The following is a 13,571-nucleotide window of genomic DNA, read 5'->3' on the forward strand; positions in this document are numbered from 1 at the left end:
GTTTGTTTTGGCCTGTACTTTCAGAGAGATGAACAAGCGTCCATCATGGCAGGGAGGCATGGCTTCCTGTGGAAGGATCAAGAAGCCAAGAGATCATATCTCAGCTGCATACAGGAAGCAGAGAGTGAGAACAGGATATGGGATCAAGCTATTAACATCCCAAAGCCCAGCCTCAATTACGTACTTCCTCTAGCAAGCTCCACTTGCTAAAGGTTCCATTATGTCCTCAAACAGTATTACTTGGGACCAAGTAGTCAAATATATGAGCCTATGGGTGACGTTTTTTATTCTAGCCACCACAACTGCTGTTTGTTCTGGTGTGGTTGTTTGATAGGAAACATGTCCTTCTGAGCTCTTACCTAAACATTATACACAATATTTTCTACGGAGGGGAGATGTTGGGCCATATTGACAACATGTTATATAAGTTTGTGTTCGTTCTCTTTGATAACTTGAATGATTTTGTTAATTTTATGTGGCTGAATTGACAGTGTGGGTTGCTTATACAAGAGAAATGTACTTTTTTTGAGTTGAGGACCCTAGAGAACAATGCCGAGCTTACACAGGACTCTATTAAATGTGAACACCGGGAGCAAAGGCTTCCTTGTCTCTCAGTTGTGTTTATGGTTTCAGCACTGCTTTGTCTATGTTTCCCTCATGTGATTTTGGTCCTGTGTGTCTGGACTGTGTCCTCACCTTATAAATGACACCCTTGTCTTTCAACAAGGACTTTCATTAATGATTGCTTTTCTTGATTACATCTGTGAATCTATATACTATATGCGAGTAAGGTGGCATTCTCCAGTGTGAGGAGTTATATTTTGTGGGGACACAGTTCTGCCCAGAACAAAGGCTTTCTTGATGGACAATCAGGCTTGGAATATGAAAACTGTACTGTGGCAGGATCAGCCAACAAACTGCCCTCAGGAACACTGGGGACATTTTGTGTGCTTCTAAAAAGGCTTCAATTTTTTTTTTTTTGGTTTTTCGAGACAGGGTTTCTCTGTGGCTTTGGAACTAGCTCTGTAGACCAGGCTGGTCTCGAACTCACAGAGATCCGCCTGCCTCTGCCTCCCGAGTGCTGGGATTAAAGGCGTGCACCACCACCGCCCGGCAAGGCTTCAAAATTTGATCATTATTTCAAATATCTTCTTTTTCTATGTCCACTATACAATTCATTGGCCTCGAGGACACAGTCAACTCTTTGACTTCTTTCATTCCCCTGGTTGATCATTTGTCTTTTGATTCACTTTCCCTAAGTTCACTTCAGAACCATCTCACTCACTTCCTGCATATTTTTTCTTTTATTTCCTTCATTATTGAATACCATTGACCATTTGCCAGCTGACAGGAATATGGCTATGAGCTGTGGATACACCAGTGAATAGAAACAAATACTTTATCTTGCTAGGAAAGTTTATTGAATGTGTTTTGAATTTCATAGGACAGATAGAAGCAGGTACCTGTAACAGAATGAAAAGACCACATCAAAGTCTTGCAGGAAATTGTAGCAATATGGTGGCTCAGAAAATTTTCCAGGGGACATACTTTTAAGTTGAAACAAGGTCTGGATAAGGAAGGAATTCTTGAAATAAAGTGAATATCAAGTACAAAGTCATAGCATTAAAGAGTTAAAAAGAATTCAAAATTTCATCTTTGGAACTGTAGTATGGATTATGAAGAATGCCCAGAAGAGAACCGTGTGTGGGTGGGAAGGTGTAAAAGGACACATAGGAGAAGCATCCAGCTTCCTTTGTTTTAAGCAGCCTCTCAAGGAAAATTGATACTGTGAAAAGTGGTATTCTTGGCTCACTTTTCCTCCCAAACAATATCACATAAGCGCACAGGACTTGGAGGCACCCGCATGTATCCCTCCCATCTTTCTTTCTCTAAATCCAGAATGTTCTTCCCCGTGCCATTCTGTGATAGTTCATCTTTCTGTTGCTATGGTAAAGATGGACAAAAGCAACTTGAAAACATTTATCTCAGTTTATCAACTGAAAATACTGGCCTTCAAAAATAAATATTCACATATAAAGTAACCTCAACCATTTTCTTGAATATGTATCATTTATATATAAACACTGACTACAAACTGGGTAGTTTGCTTATTTTTATTTTTGGCAGTGCTGTCGATTGGACCCCAGGCATTGCGCATGCTGAGCAAGTGATGATCTACCTCTAAGCTCTGTCTTCAAACAAACAACATCAGTGTGTGTGCTCACATATAGATACATATGCTCAGGCATAGACTCTTAGGATTTTTATGCTTTTCTCATAGCATCCCTGATCTTGTGATCTTCTCGGAATCTCTCTTGATTTTCTTAGATATAAGAGTTCATTCTGGATGCTAATTCTATTGCTCACAATTTAGTTGTTTGGATGGTTGTTTTGTTTACATATATGTGTATGATCCATGTGCATGCCTAATATCCACAGAAGCCAGAAAAGGGCATCCGATCCTTTGGAAGTAGAGTTGCAGATGGTTATGAGCTGCCGTGTGGGTGCCGGGAATTGTACCCAGGGGAAACACAGCTAGTACAATTTATTCTGAGCCATCTCTGTGGCCTCTACTGTTCCTGTTTTACTCACCTAACAACTTCTCTCTGGCCAGTGTTCCCCAAAAGTCTTCCAAAAAAAAAGAAAAGAAAAGAAAAGAAACATTTTCTTGAAAATTATTGTCATCAAGACTGTTGAAAAATGACTATTTTGGAAAATGGATTATTGAATAAACAGTATTTTCTAAACTAGCCAGAGGTTAGAATTTAATTTTTCCACCAACACTCAGTTACTAATTGATGCTATGTATTAGGTCCCATTACATTCTGAGGTCTTCATGATTCAAACTCCAGTGTGAAGTTTTCCTCTTTAAAAATAAAGAACAAAGATTCAGAGGTAGTACCTGTTTTAGTTGTGTGTGTGTTGTGTGTGAGTCTGTGTTTCCAACGTGCCTAGGACTGTGAGTATACACATGCCAAGGAACAACATGTGGAAGTCACAAGACAGCTTCTGAGTTGGTTTCCTCTTTGCACCTTCATAGGGCAGCTCTCTCCCTGTGTGTCTGCGGCTATGCGTGTTCCAGACTAGCTGGTCCCACGTAGGAGCACTGGGGTTGCAGCTGCATGCCGCCGCATGAAACTTTTAACATGGTTTCTGAGGCCCAAACACGGCAGGCACTTTGACCTTCTGAGTCGTCACCCCATCCCCTTTGTTTTCCTTACCTTGCCTGTAGTTCAAAGTCGCTTGAGCTTTCCTGCCCTCATAAATATTTGGCAGATAAACAAAAATACTGTGTCTGTGAAGGTTAGTATTTAAGAATTCTCAGAAGTATTCTTAGTAGATGAGGATATTTTAAGACTGATTTTGCACTCTGCTGTAATATGTGGCTGACTCAGTATCCAGGAGAAACAGGGATTACATCCACCATGTTCATCTTTGTAGCAATTGGCAAACATTACCTGGTTTATTTTTGCCCGTATTTACTTTGACACAATTTATACTCATTCACTAATATTCTTTCTGTCAGAAACTCCTTATAATATGAGGTGACCAAAATTATTCACAAGTAATTTTCTCTAAGAAAATTCATTTTGTTGATACAACATAGATTTTAATGTGTTTGTTCAAAAATTCTTTATAAGATAGTGGCTAATACTTAAAAACTGACATGTGTGCCTTTCAGAATTGCTTTTAGAAACTGTTAGTGTTAGAGAACTGAAACAATAAAATGAATGATTATTTTGATAAATGAAGTTTCAAGGGACAAGGACTTTAGAATGATCGAATATCTGAAGTATTGTACTGTTTTATTTTTAGTTTACAGAATATCAGCTCGACTATGATGACCACTCTCCGAGCATTTTACTTATCTGGAGAGTAGAACAAAATCCGTCTTAGGGTTTTCTGTGAGCAAATTGGTTCCCATCTTGTGCCCATGAGTTTCTGGAAGATATGAGCTCTGAAGAATTCTAACCTAGAAACTAATGCGATACTATAGGTGTGATGACCATTCTTGGCCGTTAGCTTGGCTGCATCTGGACTTTGCTAAAATCCTAATGGCTGGGCATACCTGTGAGGGATTTTTCTTAATTAAATCATTTGAGGTGGGAAAATCCACTTCTAATTCGTATCTTTGAGGTGGGAAAATTGACCTTTAATGCAGATCCTTTGAAATGGGAAGATTTCACCTTCCATCTGGGCCACACCTTTTCCTAGAAGCCTATGTAAGGATATGGAAGAAGAAAGCTTACTCTTTTTTTGCCTGCTTGTTCTTCCTCTCACTAGTAAGTCCATTCCTTCACTGGTTTTTGAGCCTATTTTTTTGGGATGCTGGCATATACTGAAGACTAGTTGAAATATCCAGCCTCGTGACCTGAGCAACTATTAGATTCTTAGACTACCCATTGTTAGACAGTAATTGTTGGACTAGTTGAAACACAGACTATAGACACACACACACACATACACGCACACATTATTCATTCTCTAAGTTCTATTCATCTAGAGAACCCTGACAAATACAGATTTTTCTCTGGCAGCAAAACTTGGTAGTATAAGAGTAACCCAGGTAGTGCTGGTTGTGAAGGCATGAAGGGGTCATGGAGAACAGCTGAGGTTTGACATAGTGTGGCAGGGTTGGAGTTCCTGAAGAGAGCCCTGGAGAGGCTATTGGTGAAAGTGCAGATCAGCTGCATTAGGCAAGGGACCCTAACATTTTAGAGATGCCAGTGACCCATGGATGACTACCAAGGGTAACAGCAGGTGCGGAGTGGATCCAGTCTGAGCCGAGGAGACAGCCGTGTGTGCTGTAGAGGGCAGAGCAGGAGAAGTGACCCTAGTGCTTTGAAGGAGCCTAGACAGCACAAGTGGGTCCCAGATATTGGACACTGAGTTGTTTACACTGTTGGGGTTTCACTTTTGTTTTTGCATATTGTGACTGGGCAAGGTCTCTACCTTCTTGAAGCAAGACAGTTTTCAATTTAATTTTGATTTTTTGCAGGTATTCACAGTTGAAAAATTTTGAACTTTAAAAAGTGATTTTGGATTTTTAAAGTGAATCAATATTTTAAACAGACTGATTGTTAGCGCATTTAAATTTGTAAAGACTGTGGGAATTTTAAAGTTACTTATATTTTTAATGTGAGGTCTTGGGAATTGTTAAGAAAGGAAAAATTGTGGCCCAATAGTGGTGTCTTTATAGTGGTGTGTTTGTGTGTTAGCTTGACAAGGGATCAGTTGTTCTTTCTTGTTTTTTTTTTTTTAATGTCAACTTGACAAAAGTTAGTCACTGGAGAAGAGGGACCCACAAGTGAGAAAATGACTCAAGATCTGACAGTAGATGAGCCTATAGCACATTTTCTTAATTAGTGATAATTAATTATCCACAATGGACAGCCCGGCCCATTGTGAGTGATGCCATCGTGGGAAGTTGGTCCTGGGTTCTATAAGAAAGCAGACTAAGCAAGCCATGGCAGCATTCACCCGTAGCCTCTGCATCAGCTCCTGCCTCCAGACTCCCTCCACATTTGGGTTCCTATCCTGACTCCTTCAGTGATGAATGGTGATCTGGAAGCATGAGTTGAAAATCCTTTCCCTTCCAGTTCCTTTGCTCATAGTGTTTTATCCCACCAATAGTAACCCTTCCCAAGACAATGTGCTCCTATGGATGAGGTCTTCATATTTACTTCTGAAGTATTTATTTTGTGTGGTGTATATGTGAGTGTGTATGTGTGTACGTGTGTGTTGGTATTTGCATAGGGGTTTGCATGCAGAGGTCAATGGACAGCCACAGGTGTCTGCTCTTGACTTCTGCCTTGTTTTGAGTCGGTCTTTGGTGTTTGCTGTTTGTTTCGGCCATTGTTCAGCATCCCTCAGGCTGGTTGGTTATGGCTTCTAGGAATTCTGTGTTTTCTGTCCCTAAGTATGAGTGCCAGGGTCACAGATGTGTACCACTAACACCATGTCTGACCTCCTCATGAGATCTGGTAATCTGAACTCAGATCCTCAGGTTATTGCTGCAAGAGTTCCTAGCTGCTGAGACATTTCCCTGACCCCTATTTACTGTTTTCAAGGGAAATATTTTTTATATATCTCATCAAGGAAGTCATAGATTAGTGTGTTAAACTTCTGCATGTCAGGACTAGCTCTCAGAGATTTGAGAAACACCTCAATTGAATAATGTAGCCTCTGGTAGACCCGTGATCAATTTAGACCTCCTTTGTTTCGCAGTCTGAGGAATCAAAGGCTGCCTGGACAAGAATGCCATACCATGGAACAGAGAGGAAATGGGTTGCCCATGGCCCCTTATCATTCAGGTCTCCTTTGCCTGTGCCTCCTATACTGAAGAGCTATGTCATAGCCATTCTTTGGAATGAAGTCTTTCTTAGCCAGAGAAAAGATTTCATAGCACTTATTGACTTTGGAATGCATTCAATAGCTGATGTCAATTGAAAATCATCAGTGAGATTTCAAGTAGTTACTTCATGCCCCTGAGTGAAAGACAAAGTCAGCCACCTCCGCCATCACCTCACTGGGGTCGGAAAGAAGAACCCTAGTCAGATGTGGTTATTGGTGTTGACTGTCTGGAAGACGGTGATAGGAATGGAGGAAAGTGAATGGCCTGTGCATCTCTGGAGCAGGCATATTCTTCTTAATGGAAAAATTAAATAGCTAGCCCGCCCCTGGCATCCTTGTCTGACTGTTGGCAGCAGGCATGTGGACTGAAGCCATTGAAACATTTCAGGAAGCCAGACTCACAGATGAGTCACAGGAAACCACTGACAAATGGCCTTGGCCTCAATCCCTTCACCCAAATGAGAAGCCTGTAAAGTGATACACGCTTTCTTATGCTCTCCCTGGGATGAACTGGAGATGGCATCTTAAATCTCATTATTTTCAATATATTGCTGTTCACTCACGGTGTGAGTCAGTTGAAAATCTAGATGTATGACTCCTCTCTACATCACAAATAGGCACAGTGATACTAAATTTAAGGAAAATGCCTTGATCCAGAGCAAGGCCTTACACATGCTGCCTCCTCTTCCTCCTCCTCCTCTGTCCTCTTCTGGTTCTAGGAATTGAACACAGGCCCTCACAGACAAGAGGCAAGAGCTTATCACTCCCAAGCCTCCAGCCCTCTTGCACTTCTCGTTTGGAGACAAGATCTTGGGAGTTTCCCAGGCTGTCCTTGAACTCTCTTGGTAGCTCAAGCAGGTCTTATGTTGGAATTTTTCACGGTAGCACTCAGAACAGCTGGAATGACAGGCATGAGGCATTAAGCTTGGCTAGTCATTCTTGTTGTAGATCTTTAAGTCGCTGAGATGACGCTGATGGCCACAGTGTCTGCTGTGCAGGCCCGAGGACCAAAGTTCAGTTCCTGGTTCCCTCAGTGGAAGGAGAGGATGCTCCTGAAGGCTGTTCACTGGGTCCCACATTCCTTCTCTCTCTCTCTCTCTCTCTCTCTCTCTCTCTTCTCTCTTCTCCCTCTCTTCTCTCTCTCTCTCTCTCTCTCTCTCACACACACACACACACACACACTGTAATATTTTTAAGAGTTAAAACAAAAAACATACCGTTTTTGAAGGGCATTTGTCCTTAGTGTCTTTCTTGTTGTCATGACAGAGTGATGTGACAAAGGTCATCTAAAGGCTGTGTACCTAAAGGCCCTGTGCTCCTAGCTCAGGGTACCATCCATCACGTGGGAAAGTGAAATCAGAGCTGGAAGTCACTGGTGACATCACATCCACAGTGGAGGCTGGCAGGGCGGGATGCTTGTTTGCAAGAACTGAAACTGTTTTTCTCTATTTCATACAATGCACGATATCTGCAAAGGACATCGTCCCGACTGCAGTGAAGATGGGTCTTCCCGGATGGATTGTTATAATCTAGACAATCCCTCACAAACCTTCTGGGAGGATACTGTTAATCCAGACAGTCCTTCCCAGGTATGCCTGGAGCCCTGCCTCCCAGGTGATTCTAGATTCTGGAAAGTTGACAGTCAACTGATGGAGGAAGGTCATTGGCTAATAAAGGAACTGCCCTGGCCCATTTTATTGGTTAGAGGATAGGTGGGAGGAGAAAACAGGACAGAACGCTGGGAGGAACAGGAAGTGAGGTCAGAGACTCCACAGCTCTGCTCTCCTGAGCAGATGCCTCAGCAGAGACGCCATGCTCCTGGCTCCTGGGCAGACGCACGCTATGAAGCTCCGACCCAGGATGGACATAGGCTAGAATCTTCCCGGTAAGACCAGTTCTCACAGATTATTAGAGATGGGTTGATCGGGATAACAGAATTAGCCAGTAAGGGCTAGGGCTAAAGGGCCAAGCAGTGATTAAATGAATACAGTTTGTATGTTGTTATTTCGGGGAAAAGCTAGCCGTGTAGGCAAATGGGGTGCTGGGGACGCAGCCCCACTGCCCTTATTACGTCAGTCAACCTTCTCACCATCACAAAACTTTAGAATACTGAGAATATTTATTTGTCCAAAATGAATTTTATTTTACATTCCATTGAAAAATTATTAAAGCTAAATGGTCAGTCTTCCAAACACCAAAAGGGTAGTATGAGCTTTCAGTTGTGAGAGGTTGTGTGTCCTTACCATCTTCTCTGGACAATTACAGAGAGATTCTGGAGCTCTTTTCTGGAGACCTCCCCCACTTGCAATCCAGTCACACTGTGGCTGCCCTGACAGCCACCCCAGTGCCCACCCCTCGGTCCAGAAGTATTGCATTCCCAGTTTTGCAGAAGATAGTCCCCATCATCAACTGTCATGGTTGAATCCCAAAGCCCATCCTCTCTCCTTCATCGATGATAAAAACATTGCTGCTTCATGGATTTCCCATGTGTTCACAAACATCACGCAGCTCAATCAAGGAGTGATCATTTCTGTAGATTCAGAAAATGGACAGTAACAGGTAACCAGAGACAGTGGGGTGTGCCTGCTCTAGTGACCTTGTATCTTTGAGGAAATGAAATGTTTTCTCAAAGTCCTGAAGACCCAGAATTGTGTTGGCAGGGATGCCCCTTCCTTCAGAGGAAGATGGGCCAAGAAGAGTCTTCCTTGCCTCTTTCAGCTTCTGGTGATGTCTGTTAATTCACGGACCTGTAACTCCAGGTTCTAAATATTTGCATCGAGCCCCCTTCCATGTTTCTCAGAGTGTAGTAATTTCCCCCTCTCCTTTTCTTTAAATAGAATGATCTAGTTTTTTTTGTTTTTTTAATTTTTTTCCCATTTATTTATTTATTAAAAATTTCTGTCTCTTCCCCGCCACCGCCTCCCATTCCCCCCTCCCCCAATCAAGTCCCCCTCCCTCGTCAGCCCAAAGAGCTATCAGGGTTCCCTGCCCTGTGGGAAGTCCAAGGACCACCCACCTCCATCCAGGTCTAGTAAGGTGAGCATCCAAACTGCCTAGGCTCCCCTAAAGCCAGTACGTGCAGTAGGATCAAAAACCCATTGCCATTGTTCTTTAGTTCGCAGTAGTCCTCATTGTCCGCTATGTTCAGCGAGTCCAGTTTTATCCCAAGCTTTTTCAGACCCAGGCCAGCTGGCCTTGGTGAGTTCCCGATAGAACACACCCATTGTCTCAGTGTGTGGGTTCACCCCTCGCGGTCCTGAGTTCCTTGCTCTTGCTCTCTCTCCATCTGCTCCTGTTTTGAACCTTGAGATTTCAGTCCGGTGCTCCAATGTGGGTCTCTGTCTTTGTCTCCTTTCATTGCCTGATGAAGGTTAATATTCAGGAGGATGCCTATATGTTTTTCTTTGGGTTCTCCTTATTTAGCTTCTCTAGGATCGCTAATTATAGGCTCAATGTCCTTTGTTTATGGCTAGATACCAAATATGAGTGAGTACATCCCATGTTCCTCTTTTTGGGTCTGGCTTACCTCACTCAGGATAGTGTAGAATGATCTAGTTTTAAGATCCTTAGATTTACTAGATCCATAATGGCTGTTTCCAAGAATGTTCTATTCATAAGCACCTGTAGTTACCTCTTGAATGTGTCTACTTGGGTACACAATTCATCCACCACGTGGCAAAGGTAGAGTTGTGATGAATGAAATCACAATATCTAAAATTGACATCCAACGTTTAATGTTTGGGGATTGATATTACAATGAAATTAATAAAATGTTTGAACCTCCCTTTAAGAAGAACATACATTAACAGAGCAGGTGCTTATTCATATGTAATTCCTGGGAGTCACTTTCTTTGCTCATATATTTAGAATAAACATGATGGGTTCACTGTGATGTACAGAATCACTGACAATGGGAGGAAATATGTAATTACAGAATGTATTGCCTTTACGGTGAGTCTGAAGTTCCTAGGTTGTTCCTTAAATTGTCCATCACAATAATTTGAAGAAGTGAGTCTTCATATTCAAATCTGAATTCTCAGTGTTTTGGCTTCTTAATAGTGTGTTTAACTTTACCACCCATAACTATAATAAGGGGCATAATCATCCTCAGGTATTTTAAATCATCATTCACTTCTCCAGCCCACAGCCTGTAGCACTAAGATTGCGAGGAAGGAAGCAGGCTGCTCTCCCTGGGAGGACTGGCGGTATTCTGCTAGAAATAACAGTATTCGGGGAATGAAAGACAACAGAGATTTGAAAAATACTGATTCTGCCAACTGCCTTCAGTTTCCTGAGTATGAACATTTTCAAAACAATTAATTTTAATGAACCAGGGCCTTTGTCCTAACCTGTGGGCCAGACAGCTGACTGGGCCAAAAGAGATCTCTCTCCATCACTGGTTTTAGGGAGGAAAAGTGACCCAGCCCCCTCCCCCCCAGTTGAGTTTTCAGCTACTTCTAGTTCTGGTAAAGAATCAAGTGTTCCCATTTACTGTCCCCTTCCGCTGTTAAATATGCTGCTCATCTTATGCATCCAGCCTTCTGCATTTGTGTTCTAATGAAACCTTTCGTCAGCCCCTCTGTGCTGACCCTACCTACTTATATGTGAAATAAAAGGAATGTATGTTTCCCAAGACTAAAGACCTTGGGAGTTTCCTGATGCTGTATAGAAATAACCCCAACTGTGACTTCTATTTGAACAAAACAATTAATAGCTTTGAAAAATACAAAATTTCTTTCCTTGACAGTATTACCTCATTTCCCCATGGTAATGTCTCCTTTGGCCTCCTGACACCTGGACCTGGCCAGAAGCAGCTTCCAGGGTATGATGACTTCTACAATAGCTCACTGCTTCAAGAGTTCATGGAAGCCACTCAGGTGAAGCTGTACCTCCACAAGCAGTAGTGTCCAGCCGAGCACACTGCTGACTTGAGACATAGACACTACGCAGTGGATGACATCACCATCAGTCGGAGGGAGTACTCGTCCCCAGAGGGATGCATGCAATGTGGTTTTCACCGTGAATGTTCTTTTAAACCAGTGTCTGTTGTACATATTTAAAAATATATAGATATATAGTAGCTGAGCTTTTGGAGCTGGCCAGATTCTGAGCTTTATATTCTAAAATGACTTCTTCTGCAATTTTACAGGGAGCTTTTCATTTGATGCCTTCCTATATTTCATATAACCCTGTAATCAATGAATTTTCAGACCACAGTCCTCCCAGAAAGCACAACATTCTAAGGTTGAGAATGCATTTAGTGGTTAATCCTCAGACTATAAGAAAAAAAGTATGATACTATAAATATGACATTGGCAAAAATGTATTGTCCATTTTACTTAGTTTGGTTTAGAATATAATTTTAAAATATTCTCTATATTAAAAAGCAGAAGCAAATTTTGTTTTGTGACTACAGTACCAGGTAGTGTCTAAGAGTGACACTTGCTCTTCTCAAAGTCATAGTTCAAAGTTCCATAAGGTTACCTGTCTGTCATCAGAAGAGAGAGATATTTTGCCTTTAATTGTTGATAGATTCATCATTAGAGTTAAAAACATGACTCACAATGAAAAAATAACTTCAGGGGCTGCAGAGATGGCTCAGTGGTTAAGAACACTGACTGCTCTTCCAGAGGACCCGGGTTCAATTCCCAGCACCCATATGGCAGCTCACAACTGTCTGAAGATCAGTTCCAGGGGATCTGACACTTCACACCAATGCACATAAAATAAAGTTAAATAAACCATAAAAATATTTTAAAAAAAATAACTTCAAATCTTGGCAGTATACTGTTTGGTGTGGCAAAGTATATATTCAGTATACTTGAAATGGATTGTTCAACAAAAATAGTATACCTTGAACATTTAAAGAGATAAAATAAGAAGATCCAAAATATCAACACTTTTTTATGTAATATAATAACAAGAGAAATATCATTAAATCATATTTTTTTGTCTTGCTCTGAAACAAAGGGCAAACATTGAAATCCACAGTTTCTTCTTAAGTATAGCTTGACTGGTTTCAGTGAATGCCTTCCTGTGGCAAATTCCACATGGTTGCAGGGAGTCACCATACCCCATCTCACTTCCCTTTCCAAGGTGTCTTCACAATGACCTTTCCAAACCACTGAGGTTGGGTCTACACAATCACAGATCTGGGTTTGCCTTTCTCAAGTGTGCAGTGTGTATGCCCACAGGCTCTTGAATGTTCTGACAATGACTGGCTTCTGAGGTGTGTGGCTTGCTCACATACACAGGTGCCAATGCCATGGACATGCCCAGACCTGCGACCAGACCAGGCGTCCTTATCGATGCTTCTGCTCTCCCCAGAGCATCACCGAAGGGCCTCAGGTGTGTTGCTTCATCCAGGAAATCTAAAAGGAAATGGGAAGGGAGGTGACTAGAAAGTTAGTTTTGGTTCAGCTTCAGAACATACTTAAATGGATAAGAACTTAAAATATTATTGTGGAGAAATGCAGCTATTGATAGAGCTGAAATTTGTGTGTTTAAAGCTAATCTCAGAGAAGCTGCGTCTGAGATGAAACTCTAAGGATTTCCCCCTTTCTCTCTCTCTGCTGGTTTATCCGCATTGCATGCTGACTAAAATCGCATTTAAATCAACCTGATAGAGCAGCTCTGGCCAGTGAAAGCTTCCATTTCTTCCTCTGGAAAAATACTTGATGGACAGATCCTGTAACACGAGGGTGGGGTATGCACCTGCAGTGCCAGCCCCGGAGAGAGGAGATGGGCTTAGAGTGTTTGTATCACAAGGACAAGGACTTGATTTCATCCACAGCATTCATGTGAAAACCTGGGCATAGCCGTGTACACTTGTCAGCCCAGCTTTAGGGAGGCAGAGACAGGTAGATCTCTGGGGGCTCCCTGGCCAGTTAGTTTAGCATATTTGGTGAATTCCAAGCCCAAGGAAATGAAGTGGACAGAGCCCGAGGAACAATACCTCAGGTAGTCTTCTAGCCTCCATATGCCTGTCACATGTGAACACCACCAAACATGAATAGGGACAAACTCCCATAGGCCTGGAGTATGTGTTTATCAATTTCTGGTTTAGGTCTAGCCAAGAGAGACATTCTCGGCCTGTGTGAGTCTCTGAGGCACACTGATGGAAGAGCCAGAGCAAGCTAACCTACAAGGCCATGTTTACGTATACAAGTGATGCAGGTGTAGTTGCAATACACTTTATAATATTTGAAATTTAATGT

General features: G+C 42.0%; 1 protein-coding gene across 1 annotated transcript in view; it reads left to right on the forward strand.

Annotated features, from left to right (window-relative positions):
• The window catches only part of Ush2a (usherin), a 669,744-nt gene that overhangs the window by 72,126 nt on the left and 584,047 nt on the right, over positions 1-13,571 (forward strand). Inside the window, 6 exon segments of the mRNA XM_041635252.1 lie at positions 8,620-8,657; positions 8,660-8,913; positions 10,466-10,517; positions 10,520-10,649; positions 11,102-11,322; positions 12,584-12,702. Of these exon segments, the coding sequence (XP_041491186.1) occupies positions 8,620-8,657; positions 8,660-8,913; positions 10,466-10,517; positions 10,520-10,649; positions 11,102-11,322; positions 12,584-12,702 (814 nt within the window).

Source organism: Microtus oregoni, unplaced genomic scaffold, assembly GCF_018167655.1.
Source record: "Microtus oregoni isolate MIOR12 unplaced genomic scaffold, Mior012 000047F_ref0000412, whole genome shotgun sequence".
NCBI lineage: Eukaryota > Metazoa > Chordata > Mammalia > Rodentia > Cricetidae > Microtus > Microtus oregoni.